Source organism: Glandiceps talaboti, chromosome 23, assembly GCF_964340395.1.
Source record: "Glandiceps talaboti chromosome 23, keGlaTala1.1, whole genome shotgun sequence".
Lineage (NCBI taxonomy): Eukaryota > Metazoa > Hemichordata > Enteropneusta > Spengelidae > Glandiceps > Glandiceps talaboti.
Genome location: NC_135571.1, coordinates 7497319 through 7517952, shown reverse-complemented (window position 1 = coordinate 7517952; position 20634 = coordinate 7497319). Strand labels below are relative to the sequence as shown.

The following is a 20634-nucleotide window of genomic DNA, read 5'->3' as shown; positions in this document are numbered from 1 at the left end:
GATTCTATTTCAGCTTTGTTTTGATGACTTTATGAATAAGTAAAAACCTTGGAGTCTGAATCAATTGCAATCTCAGAGTTCGCCTGAGGACAGTATGTCGACAATGAAAAAATACGCGTAATGGGATCGATAATTCAAATCCAATTTTAGCAAAATGATCTGGGAGTTTATATATTAAATTGTCAAAATTAAAGACTACTCTGTCTGTCTGTCTGTCTGTCTGTCTGTCTGTCTGTCTGTATGTATGTATGTATGTATGTATGTATGTATGTATGTATGTATGGACGTTTATCTGTCTGTCTGTCTGTCTGCTTGACTGTCTGTGTTTGCTATGTAGTTTACTGAGCATGGTTTGTATATGTGGCTGCAATTACGTCTGTCTTTTTGTATCTATTCCTATACATAATCACATTCGATTCCGTCTCCCGTCTCTACCACCCACCCAATCAAAACAGTTTACAGTGTAAACAATACAAGAAACGCTTCATAGCTTAGTAGAACGGATATAGAACGGATACATTACTTCCGACATAGCATATATAATTTATATGTTTACAAAGAAAAAACTTGGGATTACAGCACCTGATATCGTATCATGATTCTAGGCACGGCATATTGATAGGTATATGAACAACTGTGTTAACACAGAATTTGTACTCAAACATGTAAGATAGCAAACGTCTAGTAACCAGATGTATGCACATACCATGAAATATAACGATGTTACAACTATACAAGCTATTTCAATATTATTCAGAGGATATACAATAGTATTTATAAGATATACAAGACAAGTGTAACTTCTACATAGATTGATCGGAGCACTGCAGTTGTGCCAGGAGGATGTTCCTCGTTAATGGCGATATCGTGAACGTATGGGCCTTTCCAAAATTAGCCATGGTGGCGCTCTACTTCCTGGCTGTGTATACCTTGGGGGTATAGTACATGTTATGGGTTACTATTACCCAGTTACTCATAGAGCACTGCTGCTTTCTTCGATGTCTGAACAATGCAAAAAACATCTCTGATTTACACTTCTACAGAATACAAGGAACAAAGGTCTTAAAGAAACAGTACTATGGGATGATGATACCCCTATTTGAGCGAGGGCGCCGTATTCTCATTTTCCTGTTTGCAGTCTGCAATGGCCTATTCATATCAGATGTATAATTAGATATCATTCCCCAATATTTCAGATGAGGTAAATATGAGTTACTTAAGGGGTCCTTGTCTACGAGTCGCTAGATGAGTAGTGATAAACCATTAGGTCACGAAGCAGATCAACAGGCATTCGTTAAGCAAATAAAATAGATAACAACAGAACATCAGACAATAATAAAGAGAACTGATTGGCCTAAGGAACAAGTCGTACTTTTTTAATAGTAAACACATAGCCAGTCAACTATTTCATAATGAAACACCATTCAATGTTATTTGCCTGTTGTAATGAGCACCTACGCAAATTGTTCTGTCTACAAATGGCTTTAATTTTTATTTAATTTATTGTTGGGATTTAGATGAACGACTGCATTGCTCGTCTGCTATTGACAAGTTACTCCATGTAATTTCTTTTTGAAATGGCTTCATCGCTAGACGTTACATTTTGTGTGTCCATTTGCCAGATGCGTTTTTAGTGGTGACGTCAGAAATTAGAGACATTTTAATTTTGCAGTGTAGATCAAGAGAACGAGTTTAGTTAAGCAGCTTACAAGGGGAACAATGGTTTAATGTTTACTATGTTGTGTGTGTGTGTGTGTGTGTGTGTGTGTGTGTGTGTGTGTATGTATGTATGTATGTATGTATGTATGTATGTATGTATGTATGTATGTATGTATGTATGTATGTATGTATGTGTGTATGTATGTGTAAGTATGTATGTATGTGTGTATGTATGTGTGTATGTATGTGTAAGTATGTATGTATGTATGTATGTATGTATGTATGTATGTATGTATGTATGTATGTATGTATGTATGTATGTATGTATGTGTGTGTATGCATGTCTGAATGAGTTTGTGTGTTTGCGCGTGCATATATATATATATATCACATATATATATATATAAATGTATACATATATATATATATATATATATATATATATATATATATATATATATATATATATATATATATATAGACACACACACATATGTGTGTGTGTGTGTGTGTGTGTGTGTGTGTGTGCATGTATATCCAGATTGTAACTGTAAATAAATAAATAACAAAATATGCGGAAAAGACGCGCATTCCATGAATTAAACCACGTTCATTTATAAATGTTGGTAAGCACAGCATATATTTCATACAGATGAAAATTAAGAAACTCTAATTTTCCTTGTTTAATGTACTTTTAAAAGCTACCAAATGTTCACAAAACGGATAACACAGAAACACACTCACTGTACAACATTGAAGGACGCGTGACGTAATCCAACATTATTACATTGCATGGTATGCTACTCAAACCAAAATTAATTACTTTACATAAACTTGTCAATACAGTACCCATACATTATTTCTAGAAGTACACAGATTGCCGATTGTACGAACACACTACTGAAGTTAGATACTAATTTACAGAAAACAGATACAGCCTGGTTCAATTTAGTGTTCACTGGCCTCTGTTTGATATAATTAAGCAGAAACCAAAAGGAAACTGTACATGCTACACTTTTTTTCTTTTCTTTTTTTTGTATTTAGAATTTTTTTTCTTTATTTCCACTTGGGCACAAGTTAAGAGTGTTTTTTTGGCTTAAATTGTACACATGCTACACTTTACGATTGCAAGATCTGAATTCCTTGCAACATTTTGTCGAAATGAAATACAACATTTAAATAAACATACTGTGACTTGACGCAGACACACAGGCACCAATGTTTTGATGTTTACGTTTGATGTCTACATTGTGACACGTTATTTTATTTTATTTTTAGATAAAATGTCGCAAAATAAAACTGCATTCATTCAATCTTGCTACGTTAATGTATAGCATGTGCAATGTGGTATTGGTTTCTGTGTGGTTGTATCACACAGAGCCAGAGAACACGAACGTGAAACGGGCTGTAAATCCATGGTGTGAGGCGATTAAAACACGTTTCTTGACTCTGAATGTGCAGTGAACTAGTGTGAAAAGATTCACATATAAAGTTAGAATTTGATATCTAGCCTGTAAGGCCTAAAAAAATAACTGTTTGGTTCCGGTTACCCGACCCCACCTAGTTTTTCACTGCTGACCCTAAACATTTTTTATGAATTCTAGAAAAAATAATAAAATCGCAAAAACATTGTGAAGTCTCACGAGAAATAGTAGATGCAGAAACTGACATCAACATAAAAAGACAATATAAAACTGTTCTTCCAACCTGTAATGGCTGTACATCTGATAGGAAGAAATAAATAACACAGAGACCATTTGGAAAACAATGGAAAACCTGAACTAGACGCTCACACGTGAACAAATATAATAAACTAAAATAAAAAATCTACCTACCCCAACCTATTCTAAAATTGAGCGTAATCGGAACCACACAAATCTTTTAATTAGGCCCAATATATAGTAAATTTTCAAATAAACCTTAACAGTGCGTATAACCATTCGATTACTAACCTGGCTTGACTGCGTCACAAGAAGATTATTCTGTTTATCTGTCTCTGCTGTTTCTCTGCAACAGCAGCTCGAGCTGCAACATGATGACCAGTCCTGGTACAGTGGTAATATTCCCGGGTCCGATTTTTTGCGGAAACCATAGGCTGTGGTTACCACAATGATACACACACAAATACCGGCAACGATAACGAGTAAGACTCCCATATTTTAAGCTGTTATTTAAAAATAACACAACATTTATTAGATAGATGTTTGAAGCGAATTGTAAGAACTGTCGAAAGGAACAAGTTAACATCCGGGGCTTTATGCAAATTAGGACCACTTAAACTGAATCTTACACGTGACATATATAGCATGGGTTGTTTCGTAAGACGTACGTGGTACGAAAATGACAGGATTTTCGCCTGAAAGGAATTAGAAAAGGCATTAATTTGAATATGAACGATAACAGTTGGCGCAGAAGCCCCTCCACCATCTCTGGCACTGTATCTTCCTCTGTCTCTATCTGATGCTCCTTATTCAGAGAAAAGTAAATATGTATATGTACGTATGTATGTATGTATGTATGTATGTATGTATGTGTGTGTGTGTGTATATATGTATGTATGTATGTATGTATGTATGTATGTATGTATGTATGTATGTATGTGTGCATGCGTCTGTCTGTCTGTATGTAGGTAGGTGGGTAGATATGTAGATAGGTATTATGTGTGTGTGCCTGTCTGCCTGTCTGTCTGTCTGTCTGTCTGTCTGTCTTTCTGTAATGGAAACGATGGTATGTTGTGCTCACAACAGTAGGCTTGTATAGCTAACTACTAGCTAGCTATATCAGGCATTCGATCAGCAAGGACACGTTTTTAATCGTTTCACCGCCCTAGGCAAAGTCCTCAACTAACATGTACGGCAAATAAAAGTCAATTTGGCAAAAAAAACCAAGCAATTTTAGCAAGTTCCTTTCATGGTATTTCATCCCCAAGTCACGTAATTTTGATCTCAACACTTTTGAGAAGCAGCTTTGCTAATATTTTCTACTTAACTCGTCATATCAAGTGTTGTACGGCTCACATAAAAACGGTCCAGGGCGTGAAATCCTTTTAAGTTAGAAATTAATCACTCGGTGAAATTTTCAATTTATTCTCAGCAGCTGCCTTTTCTTAGTCAAAAGCACAAGGTATATATCCACATAGCAGGAGTAGCAGAGATCACCATATGGAAGAGTGGTCTAAAATACAGCTTTTACAACTTTAATTCAACATCATTCAAAACAATCAACAGGAGTATGGAACAGACAGTCTAGTTCCTATAATGTATCGTTACGATTTACACCTCCACTCACAGTATAGTCAAAGTCGTTAGATGCAGGAGATGCAATTTAACATTCATCCACAGCCACCCACACAGTCATTAACATCATGTCTTTATTAATCAGTCTCAAAATTCTAACCAATAACACAGTTCCTCACAAAGTTAGTTTTTATTGGTGCTGTTATGTTATGTCCAGATATGATATATTTGTCAGCTCAGAATGCTACTTATACACTGTTTACACCACTCTAACAGTTGGGGTTCACTGATTGGATGATCAGAACAACATTGTGTGTTGATTGGGAGACTTTGACCAGACGTGGTTTAGTTAGAGACCACGTTGGCATCCACACTAGTATCACTCTCAGGAATGAAACGACAAACCTGTACTTTATAGTGACCTGAAATCATCTTACCTAACAGAACGTGGTAAATAATTACTTGGAGGGAACCCCTGAGGTTTACGTATTTACGTATACATTTTTAGTTGTGATGAACAATTAAACCATTAAAGTGGGAAGTATCTGTCCCTTCTGATCCTGTATGAAAACTTCTTTGTATATTTGACTAATTGTTTTGTATTTTGTTAACACCAAATAAGACTTTGCTTTGGAGTAAAATATTTTCAATTCACGTGTATTCTCACAGAACGTAAACAATAGGGAACTTGCAAACCCGCCATGTTGAATGTTGCATCATGGGAAATGTGATAATAAATACTAATGATTTGGTATTGTAAACACTACTGTTACATTGTTGATCAATTCATAGTTACCCTAACCATTGTGAAGGGTTTTTCTATTGTAGCTCCAGATTAGGTATTACGATAACCACAGATAATCCCATAGTCCTTTGCGTCTGAGCATGCTCAGTCTGGATTGCAAGTTCCCTATTGATGCAGTTATACTTGTTAACATAAACTGACTGTAACTATTAAAACTGACATTATTAGTAAAATGGTTAGTTGATTAAAAAATGAACATGTGTGACAAGAGACGGTTTCCTTGTTAGGGCTGTTCTGTAGGAATATAGTGGCTTTACATGTATGCACGAAAAACGATTGTACCGGTCACATTGTAAAGAGTTGAGTCATGACACCTGAGCTAAGAACACGTGTTCTGTACAGTCACGATTTAAGTAAGAAAAAAAATCGGATGAAAATTGAGATTAAGTAGACAGCAGTATCATACTTTTTAAAATAAAGCAGTCGAGCTAAACAATAACAATACTAATAGCAATAAGAATAAGAATAACAATAACAATAATAATAGCAATAACAATAACAATAGTAATAACAATAACAATAGTAAGAGCAAACAATAACAATAATAACACATGGTTTGAGGAAACAGATAAACATTGATATTATGTTAAAATATAGTTGCTATCAGAGTAATTTTGTTTCCTTCAAATGACTGGATATATATGCCAAACTTTCTTTAAACATAAAATATTTAACTGTTTCGTAAAATTGACATGCTAGGATTTTTCCAACTACTCTCTCCACTTTATTCAATGCCGCTAAGTAATGATTATCTCATGACGTCACTTGTTGCCATGACAATTATCTCTAATGGAGGACGCTACAACTGATTTGCTTTTGCATAAAGGAACGACTCATTTCATATAAGCCGGAAGGTGAATTATTTTGTATTTCTTATCGTGTATGTATTGGTATATTTATTACTGCGTAGAGGCAAGGCCGAATATGGAATAATAAGTTAAACATCAAAAGAAGGGTTATAACTTCTTTTTTTCAAACATTCAATGCTAGCGGATATCATACATATAGATACACAGAACAGACCTGCAGACAGACAGACAGACAGAGAACAAATAGAGATATAATTTACATACAGATACTATATAGTGAATATACAGAACATAGCACTGGAGATTTTGTTTAAGAAAGAAAATTGCAAATTTAGTGGTTACTGTCATAACCCCATGCCCATTAGAGTTTGACACTACTGTGTACACTTGAACATGTATAAACTATTTTTAAAAAATTAAAAAATATAAAAAAGATATAAAAAATATAAAATAAAACATTTAACGGTTAAATATTATATGTGTTAACTTTCCAAAACAATATCATTGCAAAATTACAGAAATTCAATACAAACTCATCAAATCAACTCTCCATTGATTCAAAAAGGGGACAAGCTGAGCGTATACGTTTTTGGACAGTGTTTTATACTTGTCAAGGCATACATTTTTTATCCTTTTTTGGACGTAATTTGCTATATGTGTTTTGACTAATTTTATATACGTTGTTGGTGTAAATTTTAATATATATTCACAAGGTGCTCGCAGTGTTCCACTTACTGAGTATACTTAGCTACCACTTACAATTAACTGAACTCATATATAGTATTCAGATATAACTTATAAAGGATTCGATGACGTAATTTATGATGCGTATAAAAATGTCGAGGTATTCTTTGCTATGTAATGAACTGCTGTAACAATGCCAGATAATAATTGTAATGTCATAGAAGGCATGCAATGGCATGAACAGCATACTAAGAATAGTTTACTTTATAAAAAGTATATTGAGTATAACATTCACAAACCCAGTGTGTTCCCCTTTAAGCAAACAAAACATATAAACTCCATCTTGTTATAATTACCTGTATTCTATTAATAGTCTTATCGAATTACACAGCAAGTAATCGCGAGTAGAATTTTTTTTTTTGGAACATTGCCAAATCGATATAATAATTTCACCTGCAGTTGATAGCGTTCAGCAATATGACCAGAAAACCGAGCTACTTATAGTTTGGGGTATATTAAACCTAAAAGTAATCGCATGATATAGTTGCAATAAAGGCTTCTGAGTAACTAGCTAGAAGTTAATGTGATTCAGAACCCACATTGATGAAATTTGATTGTGTAAGTTCGACGTTAAAAGTCTTCCCTTGTCGACAATCCGTCCAATGTATAAAAACAGCCAGTTTCGTGTTTTCCTTCATCGAATCTTAAGATCTCTCTTTATGTCTAGCTTAATGAAGTCCTGAGATCAAATTCAAAATTCAACCACATCTTCACACAGTCATTAACTTCATGTCTTTGTTAATCAATCACTGAAGTCAGCCCTATGATAATTTAGTGTTTATCGGGGGCAGATACGTAATGTCCAATTATAGTCTATTTGTCAGCTTAGGATGCTACTTATACACTGTTTACATCATTCTAACAGTTGGGATTTACTCATTTGCATGAACAACTTTTGGTTCATGATTTCTCAAATAGCCAGTCGGGGCCTAGGGAAAGAGATGATTCGCAGTAGAATTATGCAATCAATGCATAAAAATTCGCCCAATAAATTTTGAAGGACACTTGGTGATGTTTTGAAAAGACTTTGACATTAGTAAACAAAAATAACGAGCCCTATTGCACGAATGGTGATAATCACGTGTGAGAACGAACGATACAGACTCACTGACAGATCTAGAAGGTGTCACAAAATACACGAATATGCATAATATGACAATTACATATTACTTTCTAATTAAACATTCCATAGGTTATGAGGTTTAAATCTATATCAAATATTCAAATATAAACAAAATTATATTTTGCCTACATGACAACTTACGTCTGACTAGGAGAGTTGTCATAGCAACATGTTTTCTCATTTAATGTGTCACGTCCCCTAGTATCAAAAAACGACATGTAGTACGTTTCACGTCGTTACATAGGACAGAAAATAGAATGATGTTCTGTAGTAAATATATGTAAAAGAGAACACTGATTAATTCGACCAATACAAATCCCCTTTAGAAATGCATTCATAACAGTTCTTTTGAGAAAATACTTATTTATAACTAATGAAAAACAGTAAAACTTGCAGACACGCTTCAGCAATTAATTCGAAATCTGTTTTAATCCTTGAGTTAACGACGTACGTAAAACATTTGATTTGAGTCTTTTTAAAAAGACTCTTTCTCTTCGATACAAATTTATAAATAATTGCAATAACAGAAAGGAAAAAAATATGCTGTAACACGCACGCAAAATGAAATATAAATAAATTTATGAAAGGAGTCCTGGTAGAGCAAATTGATCAAGCACTGCGATCCACGTAACTTAGGAACTGTTGCCCGGGAAACGCTTTTTCTTGAAGAAAGGATGAGTAAACTGTAGCAGACAAATCGAAAGTACACTTTGAACTCGGCTGTAAGTTCCGATTAATTTACATGTACTTGAATGCATGTCTTAATACTCCTCTATACGCAGCACTAAACTGAACTACACGGAAGTGACGTTAATAATGCATGAATTAGCCTAGCTAACTATCTCCTTCCTTCTATTTACTTATTTTCTCTCTGAAAGAAATATCCCAGCAACCCGTAATGATCAATATACAGTTCTTCAATAAATACCGTTGACTTTGCTTGTATGATATGATATGATATGATATGATATGATATGATATGATATGATATGATATGATATGATATGATATGATATGATATGATATGATATGATATGATATGATGTATGATATATATGATATATGTTATATGATATATAATATGATTTGATATGATATATATGGGGGTTTTTGTGTCGAATTATTTCAGTACTTAAACATGCTGTTTAGTTGCTCTGTAGTTACGTCATTTTGTATTGTTATTTAACGATGTGCTCAATGGTCAAGAAACCTAATGCAATAAATTGAATTGAATTGAATATAGAAAAGGAAATGAGTTCATACAAAAATAAAATTTGGTAAAGACAAGAATATTGGTATAGAACAACTGTAGTGAGCACATCAGATTTAGACTCATACGAACTGCTCTTAATATATATATATCATATCATAGTTTATATACTCCTCATGTGCATTGTGCAATATTTAGTTTTCGTCGTTCAGCCAAGGACAATACGAGTGAACTAGGCGGCCTTTCAATGTGAGTCGCTAGATGAGTAACGAAAGCCCCATAGGTCATGCGTTAATAATATAAAGCATAATTTATGACAAATCGGGAGTAGTAATGGCAGTTGGAACATTCTGACTCAAACTTAGAGTACTGCACTAGGGGTGTCTGTGACGTAGCACAATTAGCCTATACAATCCATGTTTTCTGTTCGAGGACAATAACTTGGCTTGTGCATGGTATAATGGATAATAATAACAGATCAGGTGTGTACTTATTAAGTGTGTTGACAACCATGCTATACATCTCCTGCAGCTAATGGTGAAGTTGACCGATATTGAACTGTGTCATGTGATATGTATAAGGGTCATATTTCTGCTGTGATAACTCCAATCTCGGCTTTTACGCTGCAAATTGCAGTAAATGTAATTTCCGTAATAGGCCTTATCAAGGATAAATCCACTTTTGTTTTCAGCGATAACTCGAATATTCAATATACCATGGACCTTATTTGATTGTACTCAGATAAGTGGTTGTAACAGCTGACTTATGGCTTGGTTCACAAACAATTTTAATATATGCAACGTTTACTGGGCTGTGTACGTAAAGGGGCATAAGCTGAGTTTACACGTTTTTTGGACTAGGTTTGTGCTACGTATTTAAAAGTCACACGTAGCATTCTACCTATTACTGAAGCATACATTTGCAATTAATTAAACCCAAACCTAGTGTTAAGATATAACATATGAAGGATCCCATGATGTAATTTTTTTAGAAGTATCACAAAATGTTAAGGAACCCATACAATCGACTGTTCGGACATTGCCAGAATGCACTTCCAGTATGGTGTAACTGGATGGCAGTGTAAATTTATCTATTGATATTGTAGCTTTTTCATCTCGCCTTGTTAAACGTTGCTTTCGCATTGTTTGTAATTTCTTTTGGTGTGGTACAAATGTATGTAATGTGTTTTTGGTGTGTGGTAACAGGGCCCATGTTGAAATCAGCTTCTGTTGTTTCCTGGCTACCCTGTTCTTAAAATAAATTTTACTACTACTACTACTACTACTACTACTACTACTACTACTACTACTACTACTACTACTACTACTACTACTACGACTACTACTACTACTACTACTACTTGTAAATAACTAAATTCATAGAAGGAATGCATTGACATTAATATTACATTCTAATAGTTTAATCGCGGTTCTATGTAAACAGTTTCACTTACGTAAGAGTTCTACAAACTCAGATCAGATTGTGTCACTTTGACATAACTTTATTTAATAAGAGATGGAAATTAATTACAGAGGGACAGGCCGGTATATTTTTTGAGGGGTCACCATTTTTTATGGAAGTATTTGGGGACATACTCTTTTTAAATTTGTGTAACGATAGTTTGATCAGTGATGTTCCAAAAACAGAGGGAAGGTGGTCTAATCAGTTAAACATGTGATGAAATATATCAATCTCACTACTTACTTTGAAATCTCACTTCTGGACCTAATTGAGCTAGACGTGAAAGAGATTGGAAGCCACGGATAGCCTCTACATTAATCTTATGCCTGACTTAAGTTGAATACACGACACATTTGCAATTCAAAAGACACCCAGTCCACTGTTCCACGCATATACTGATGCCCTTAGTTAAAGATACAAATGGCGGTTGTGTGTCGAAATTTGCAGATCTGCAAAAATCAAGTCACACAATCTTTAACCGAGACTTTCCCTATTTTGAGAGCATGTTGCACTTAATATAGTGCATAGCGTATTTAAGAAGCCACTCACATCGCAAACAGCCCCCAAGTCATGATATGTCTCGCCCAATGATTCGATTACGTATGGCACAAAACCTAATGGAGAGACATGAAAGTGATCCTAAATAGATGACACATTATAGCGACCAACTCTTGAGATGTAAACCCACACACGGAAAGGAGGTGTGGTCTTAGTTACATTGCTGCATGTGAGTCGCTTTCAGGATAAACGTGGGCGGAAATTTATCTGAGTTACACATTGCCAGTTGAAACATTCTTCCTGGTTCACGCTATACAGAATTTGGCAGTTAAGCAATGCATTCATTTTTAAAGAAACAAACGATCATTATTTTCATAACATGTTAATTCAGTATTCAGAAACAAATTTGTATTCTAAAATGGGACAATTTCAAGAACATTGACTTGTCATTTAAATATTTTCGTTTCTTCCTATTTATAGCCATGGTTTTAACAGAGAAGTTAGAGTCTCCTTGAAGAAAGCAGCAATTTAAGACATTTACTCCGAGATGGATACTATGTTAAATACATAAAAAAAGTCCTTTAAATCTTAAAGATGCGCAAATTGGGAGAATAATTGATATATAGTAAGATCTGTCAGTTATATCTGTGACATTTATAAGTACATTCTATATAACATGGACTGTTTACTCTCAAGCACATTCCTCAAATCCTAAGATAAACCGTCTTAGTGTTTTGACATGAATTCTAACTTGAAAGTTACTTAAATATAACAAAACAAGTCATTATACGAAATATTACCGTCTAGAAATAACACTTCGTGTGTACGAGCAGATCGCTCCTTGTATCACTCATAACAATTTCATAAAATTGTGAATGCACAGACAATAATTATTTTGATATTCACAAAAATACATTAACGTCACTCAAAAATAATCTTCAAATGTACGGGTATAATTGCTCCTTATATCATCCTTAAAAGGCATGAATTAACAGACAAAGACACATTATTTTGACGTGCTTAATCTATGACGTATATTCAGTGTGAATTATTTTCAAAAATAAATGATAGATTTTGTGAAGCATGCGTGGGTCGACTAACCATATGTTTTGCCTCAAAATACTTTAGCTTGACAGCATTATGAATCTTTTATTCCCAAGTTTGAATGTTAAAGCGTAAATCGTTTTTCTCCTTCCTCGAGGGTTGACAGAGGTTTTAAAGAACAGCATGTCACTTGATGAACCACATGGTGATCATCCACCCACATACATTCCATTGATGTCTATATCAGCGGCGCAATCCTTTCATAACGACACATAGCAATGATGTAAAGTCACAGCAGTGTCGACGTCGCTTAACCAGGTTGGCATGTATAGATTAATAGCACAACTTATCAAAACTAACGAGTCAACATAGCCATTCCAATTACCCAATTTCCACATTATATTATACAATTTATACTTTTTAGGATTCACAACTATTTCTTTACTACTACATAATAATGTTACCATGATGAATGATTGATATACTTACATAGAGGAATTAAAACTTACATATTTGTCTACACACTCACTCAATAAATTATAGAAATATTAATGAACAAAGATTATACATTATGTGAGAGGTATCAACTATTTCAAGTGGTGTAGCGTGCTAGCACTATGTACTACGACTACTCTTATATCATAATGATTCTTCATCTTTAGCTGACTTTACTATATACTGACTGTGACATATACAAGCGTTTTAGCGTTAACCTTAAATGATTTATTGACATTTGTAACGATCATGACACTTAAACATACTTTACTATGTACTAAGTCCACCTAATAGGTTTTGTTTACATGTGGGCAGGATGGTCTATCAGGTTTATATGCAAAAGAAATTACACATACTTTGGCTTGTACAAGGGATAAAAAACAAACACACTCTTGAGAGATAAAACATTGCATTGACTGGGTACATTCACTCTGTTACAAGATGTATTATGATCTAAGGATGTGATGGAGGGGATAACCCTGTTTCTGCGATCAGATGTCGTGATGAACCTTCGGATGACATGTTAGACATACTTGTAAACGTTCTAAAACATTAAAAACAAGCCAAACATCTGTTCACCATAAATCACCAAGATGTATGGCAAGCGTCAATAAGCTTCAAGACAAGATCATCTATTAGTCTCAAAACCCTTGAAATTTATTACCACTTTCCAGGAATTCTTCGAAAGGATTTAAAGTAAAAACCGTATCGACTGTACGTGATTTATCACACGCCCCCTTTATAGTCAAATAGAGAAGGATGTGAATATGTGACAGCAAAGACATAATCAGATTCAGCATCTTAGGCATAATCATCTGTAATGCTATATTAATTGGAAATTTGGGTGAAGCGGTTACATCATATTTACAATATAATACTGGATTCAAATTCCAAAATTGAGATTCTTTTTTCCAGAAGGAAGACGCATGATACTAATTCTAATATCTCTCAAAGGATCTATGATGTGTATATATCATGAGAATATTATCAATCATTCCCGCTTGATTGCACCTTTTGATGAGGAGATGCTAACAAGCAGGAGATATATTTCTGTCATGGCTGAGCTTTTATGCTATCTAGGATTATTTGTTGTTGTGCCTTTTGACTACAGAAAACCTTCGTAGAAAACGGCATTCGTCTTCTTTACGGTGGTGTATCATTACACGTATTCGGATTCCATACTCCGCATAGAGTCTAGTGGGCATGCGTAGAAATGTAATAATTCCCCAGGTTTAAGTTTCACATTGAACTGAAAACTCTTTAGATTTTTAACAATTTTTGTTAGATGTTTAAAAGAATCAACATACAGTAAACCGGTTCATAAAGTTAGAACCTTAATAACAAGAGTAATTGATACACAAGCAAGTAAATTGGTTGAGTATCATAAAACGGTACTCTAATTAATCAATATACTGTTTATTTTGACTGACCTACACAAAAAATCAACAGTGACATACAGACAATTTACAAGCTATTAAGTGATACATTCGATATATTCTTTGACACCCCCTCAAAATCATATAACGTGGTACGATAGTTTGGGGTTTGTATTTGACGAGAAAATACTGTAGAAATAGACATGGCTCTGAGAAAATATATATTTAACGCATGCAGGTGTCTTTCGAAAATACGTTGTTTGAATACTATATTCCAATTTGGAGATTAAACCTTAGGATTGAGACATCACCGAGAAAATGTTTTCTTTAATAGAACATGACAGAAAGATCAAAATATAAACTCGTAATATTTAGTGATAACACAGTCTCCAAATCCACACGATCGCGTAAGACGATAAAAAAATCAGCTATAATCTCTCTTCGGTAGAAGTTCGAGACACACGTATACCCAATCCCCTAGTAAGTCTTTCTTAGATGGTCGATGACACGTACTGGATTACAGTGCACGAGTCAATTAGTTTTTTTCTAATGACTTTTGTAGTAAATGCCTTCTGGGTATTCTTTTATGTGTCAACACCTCCAAGCAATATCGATAAGGTTCGAGCATCGACATTACATTGTATCGTGGATGTACCTTTGAAGGCAAATCATCGGTCAAACGTTCATGTACATGGTGCATGGTTTGACCTTATATGTCGGGGTATATAGACATAACCACAATTCCACTTACATATATATTTACATCATATGTTAAGATGATAATGACGTCTTGGATGTGGTAATAACGCCCTGAACTTGGTAATAACGTCTTGGAGTTTAATGCTGATTTAAGTGACTATCAAACCACCACTACTGAAAAACATCCAGATAATTCAAACACAAACTAAAGTAACACGAAATAAGGCGGAAAAGAAACAAACTCTAACTCGTAAAACATGGGTAAATGTGAAGGTCTAAATGTTCTATATATCAGTTAAAGACATTTTTTGTCTCGCAGTCCTAATAATTGTCACTATGTATTCCTTTTACGAGGAACTAGATGAGAAACATTATAAATTAATAGTATTGGGTACAAAAATTGATTGCTGATATTAACGATGTACTAGCTGGAACTGAGATTATTAAAAAACAACACCCTTATCTGTTAGATATAATAAGTTAATCATATATCGTATTGAATCATCTGTTGGTAAACGTATTTGTGTAGCAGTACATTTGGTGCAATTAATCCAATCAAATTTATTTTTGTGTCCGCACCCAAAAATATCATCCCAATGAATTATTCTTCCAACTTATTACTATACTATTTATTGTAATATAAAACTCGATCATTATTTGGCATGTACAATATCTAATTAGTATTTTAACAATTTGCGGTGAATATATTCTTGGTTGGCTGATCTAAAATATAATACCCCAGTTACAAATAGTGCAGCTTTTTACAAAGCATAAAGGAAGCTTTAAAGCAAAATCCCAAATCCTAACTCGTAAAGCTATACGCTATGAGTTGATGTCTGAAAAGTGACACTTCAAAACGAAATGAAAACATAAACATTTAGATTAAAATACTGGGTACCAATTTAATTTAATGTGGCACCTTAAAAACCCATTTTAAGGAAATCGCCTGGGAAATGTTTCACATGTAACACATGGGAATGTTTATGGGAAAGCTTAACGACGAATCGCATGGGAAAGGTTTTAATACATGGAATTTGAATAGGAAAACACCAAAATTTAATGGTTATACGATATCATAAAAGACTATAGGAAACGAAAACACGATACAAATTTCAATATCCTTCACCTTAACAGCCAAAATAGATTGTTATGGGTTGCTAATATAAAAGTAATGAAATAAGGATAAAAATGTTGTGACGTATTCATTCTTTCATGTATTGTACTGCATTTTATCAATCAAATATTTCAAAGTATGTATGTATGTATGTATGTATGTATGTATGTATGTATGTATGTATGTAGGTAGGTAGGCATGAGTGTATGTATGTATGTATGTATGTATGTATGTATGTATGCATGTATGTATGTATGTATGTATGTATGTATGTAATTCACTGTGTTTAACTGTAATTTAGCTGATCGCGATTCAAAGTTTCACTCTACCATTTATTATCATATCGACCCCAATTATTGACTTTAGATGACTTTTTTCACATTCAAAATTATTTCAAGTAACGGTGATCCCTGTTTACACAGGAAATATAAGACTATCGTGTTATAGGTATCATAGATTAATCATCGGTCGATCGATTTCATCATCACTCAATGTCAACCAAGAATATTGCAATGATAGTTTGATAAGCAAAATTAATAAGAAAGAAACCAATAAGCAAATATTTAGAACATAGCATTTTATTTAGATATTCTTAATGTAATCGACCTAAATGTTAGGCCATCCTATTGCCCACATACGCGTCATTTTGCCCCCCTCCCCGGCCATTTCCCCCCAGGATTGTTGCCTCCTGGGCCGCTGGCTGATGTAATTACCCGCCAGCCTTTTGCCCCCCTCAGTTTAATCGATCTTAAGCAACAGGCCTTAGAGCAAAAACCGGGGGACAACGAGCTAGAACCATAAGTATATGCCCCCAGTAGAGCAGAACGTTATACCTTTAAGCATTAATCACCTCACATGACCTCTCCACATTACCACATAATCAGCTTCTTGCACTACACAACAGAACGATGTATCATTAATGTAAAGCAAACATATAGTAAATTATTATAAAATCTTTAATGGGATACCCATGTTATTGATTTATATTTAATAAAACTGTATTTGCTGGCTGCAAATTAAATTGATCTGTTTTTTGTTAGATCTAAATTAGTTTTAAATAAAACGTTCCTAATTTCACGAACAAATATTTACGACAGTCGTAAAGACTGTAGATGTAGGGCAGTATAATACAGTTATTTGGAATCATGAACAATACATTATCCATTTCCACTATATATCTAAATTGAACTAACCATGTATTTATACAAATATTCATCATTACTTAATTTCCATATTTGCAATTATACAAACCCTGCTAGTGTACATTTTGTAACGATTCACAATTTTGTTTTAAATTCATAGAAATAGCAAAAATGACAACACTATTTGGAAGTCACAGTGAGGGGAAAAGTTAATGCAATGTTCTTCGAAATTGTAATAATCGTCCGATTGAATTAAGTACATTAGGTTAATAAGTAGATTGACACACGTGTAGAAAGTCAAACCATAATTGCAGTCGACAAAGGCACATTTCCATACACTTGTCTAGAACATCTCTTTATGTTCTAAATATAATCAAAGTATTACATTATCAATTACCAATATATATGCATAAAGACATTCTCTTGTGCCAAGATTAATCCCTAAATGGAATTATTTACCATTTTAACATTGTGGAAGCATCATACTGTATTTAAATACTGTCTACAGGTCGCATAGGTCGCGTCAATTATCAACATGGCCATTGTTACTAAGCAACATCGTTATCAGTGTGTGTGTATATATACACATACACACACAATCGAATACACATACACACGCATTATATATATATAAAATCATATATATATATAACATATAAAATCATATATATATGCGTAAATATATATGTATATATGTATATATATATATATACATATATATATATATATATATATATATATATATATATATATATCTTTCTATCTATTAAAGATATTGTTGGTAAACTATTTTATATGCATAGCGATTGTATTTTTTAGTCAAATCATTAGTATCATTATTGTTTGAATAAACGAGTAACACGCAATTTAAAAGGGTACATAATCGTTGTCACTTTCGCTTTCACCACATACGAAATAACGTACAGTCTTGCGCGTTTTAGGAATATGGCACAGTCATGAAGAGAGTGGTTTTGAAAATATATTCTTTGTAATACCATGACTTTATTATTCATTAATCTTGGTATTTCCTTGTGATGTATTATTATATTCTTGTAATCTTAATCTGTTATGTTGTATTAATGTATTTTGTGTTCATAGTGTCTGCCTGAGTATATTATATAATTATGTATCGCTTTAACGTGGTTGTCTGTATGTATAGTTACTGCTATAAAAACATCTTTGTCAGACATTATCAAAAGAACTGAATTACATTGAAATGTAATTATAGGTGTGTCTATGTTTCTGGATAGATTCAATACTAATTGACTGTAATTTAAATGAGCATTGTAGTTATGCCAGGAAACATTCAGAGTAAAAAAACTGGGTTATAGGAGTGGGTAAATTGCAAAAAAGAAATCAGTATTTTCAAGCAATAATTGGAAAGTAATATAATTAGAGAGATGAAACCACTTCAAAATAGTGTTGAGGTATAGTATTTAAATTTGGTCATCATAGTAATCAAGCGATGAAAGATCTACAAATGGTAAAATCGATTATCAAACTAAGATTGGCATTATGATTATGATTGAGATTATTCGACGAGAGTTCAGAATTATTCTCTTAGATTTTATGAAATTTACCATTTATGGTCACAAGAGGAATAAAGCTACGAACCTCAATAAATTGTTGGATCTAGTTAACGCTATTTTTTCTCTTTTTTGTTCTGTATGTGCGTTTGTGTCCCCCCCCCCCTCCTTATCAGTTCGAAGGTTTGGCGTCGTCGACATTCTCAATGTGGAAGGCTGTGGCCCTTTTAACAGTTTTACTGATGTCAACCAGTGACCTGAAGTCTAAGTGATACTTTGAAAAGCTTTTTCGACTAGTGGAAACTTTCGTTTCTAATGTTATAAAATCAAATCACTGTCCGATTTCGTTACAGTCTGGACATAGCTTCATGAACGAAGGGGTAGCTTAAGATGTGTGCGATAAGTACGATCCAGAACAAGATGTGTAAGATTTAGGAATACTTGCAGTGTGTGTTTAAAATAAACCATGTTCTTAGTGTCTTAACACACCTTTCTGAACAGGATATGTGGCACGATACATTTTATTTGTTTTTAATGGATTCGCATCTATAAATAGCATCTTCGTATATACAGGGTTTGTGGTTAGAGCGTTCCTGATAAGATCTTACGAAGACCTTTAATGTACTTTGTTATCAAACTAGCCATCATGAATATCCACTGTTGATCGACGATGCATACAGTGCGATTGCTGAATTCTCCTTCTTCAAAGAATTACCTGGAAACATATCTTGCATGATATTATAAATTCATGATGGAAATCATGAATTCAATAAACACCATCAATTCAATAAATACTATCAATTATTTATGTACTTCTTATTGATATTGAATTTATACCGAAAAACTCGATATATGTCATATAAATTTAACATAATATCAATACACAAACATTTGAAAGTCAATTCGAAAAATATTACTTTGATTTCATGAAAATGGTATATGTATACTTAAAATATGAGAAGGAAAATTATATTATAATACATCTATCGTGATGTTGTCTCATCGAAACATATGTTTTTTTATATTCTAAGACATGTTAACCATTTATTAAAAAGACATGATTTTGACTATAATTAACCATTACTGTTTTCAAAAACAGGGTTTTTATGGCCCCCACTGTGTTTGTGAATGTTTTACGTTTGTTTAGTATATAACCTATTAATTATTTCCTAACATACACATTTGTTTTTTTAAACATTTTTCTACTACCAGTGCTATGTAAACAAACATGAATATGTACTTATGCCAAGTTATGGAGACTCAAGGAAGTAAGAAAATGAACTGAAATGGAATCACAAATAAACAGAAGTGCCGTCAGTATTTGATCTTTGCCAAACACAGACACCATTATGAGACATACACCATTACATATTGTCCGTGAATCATGAATCCTCAACTGTTTCTATGGAGACGTACAATTTATCGCCCATAAGATAAAATGTACTATGATTGTCCGCTAAGTGCTTTTCACATTGACATCAAATTTAATGATTTATTCTTTAGTCGACTTCATCTTAACTTCATAATAATAAAGTTATTAATGTATCCTGTTTCCATATCTCATGTTTTGCGTAACAGAGTTTCCATTCACTCGAAGTCTCCCTTTGAATTTCGTGAATAGCTGAAGGTATCAATACGGTATGTAGTTATTGCAATTTGAATAATTTGCAATACAAGTAAACCTAAGAAATAT

At 33.5% G+C, this 20634-nt stretch overlaps 1 protein-coding gene across 1 annotated transcript in view; it reads right to left on the bottom strand.

The window, feature by feature from the left end:
* The window catches only part of LOC144452933 (synaptotagmin-6-like), a 60928-nt gene that overhangs the window by 15118 nt on the left and 25176 nt on the right, over positions 1–20634 (bottom strand). The window contains exon 2 of the mRNA XM_078144149.1: positions 3612–3823. Within this exon, the coding sequence (XP_078000275.1) occupies positions 3612–3815 (204 nt within the window). The 5' untranslated portion in view covers positions 3816–3823. The remainder of the gene's footprint in view (positions 1–3611; positions 3824–20634) is intronic.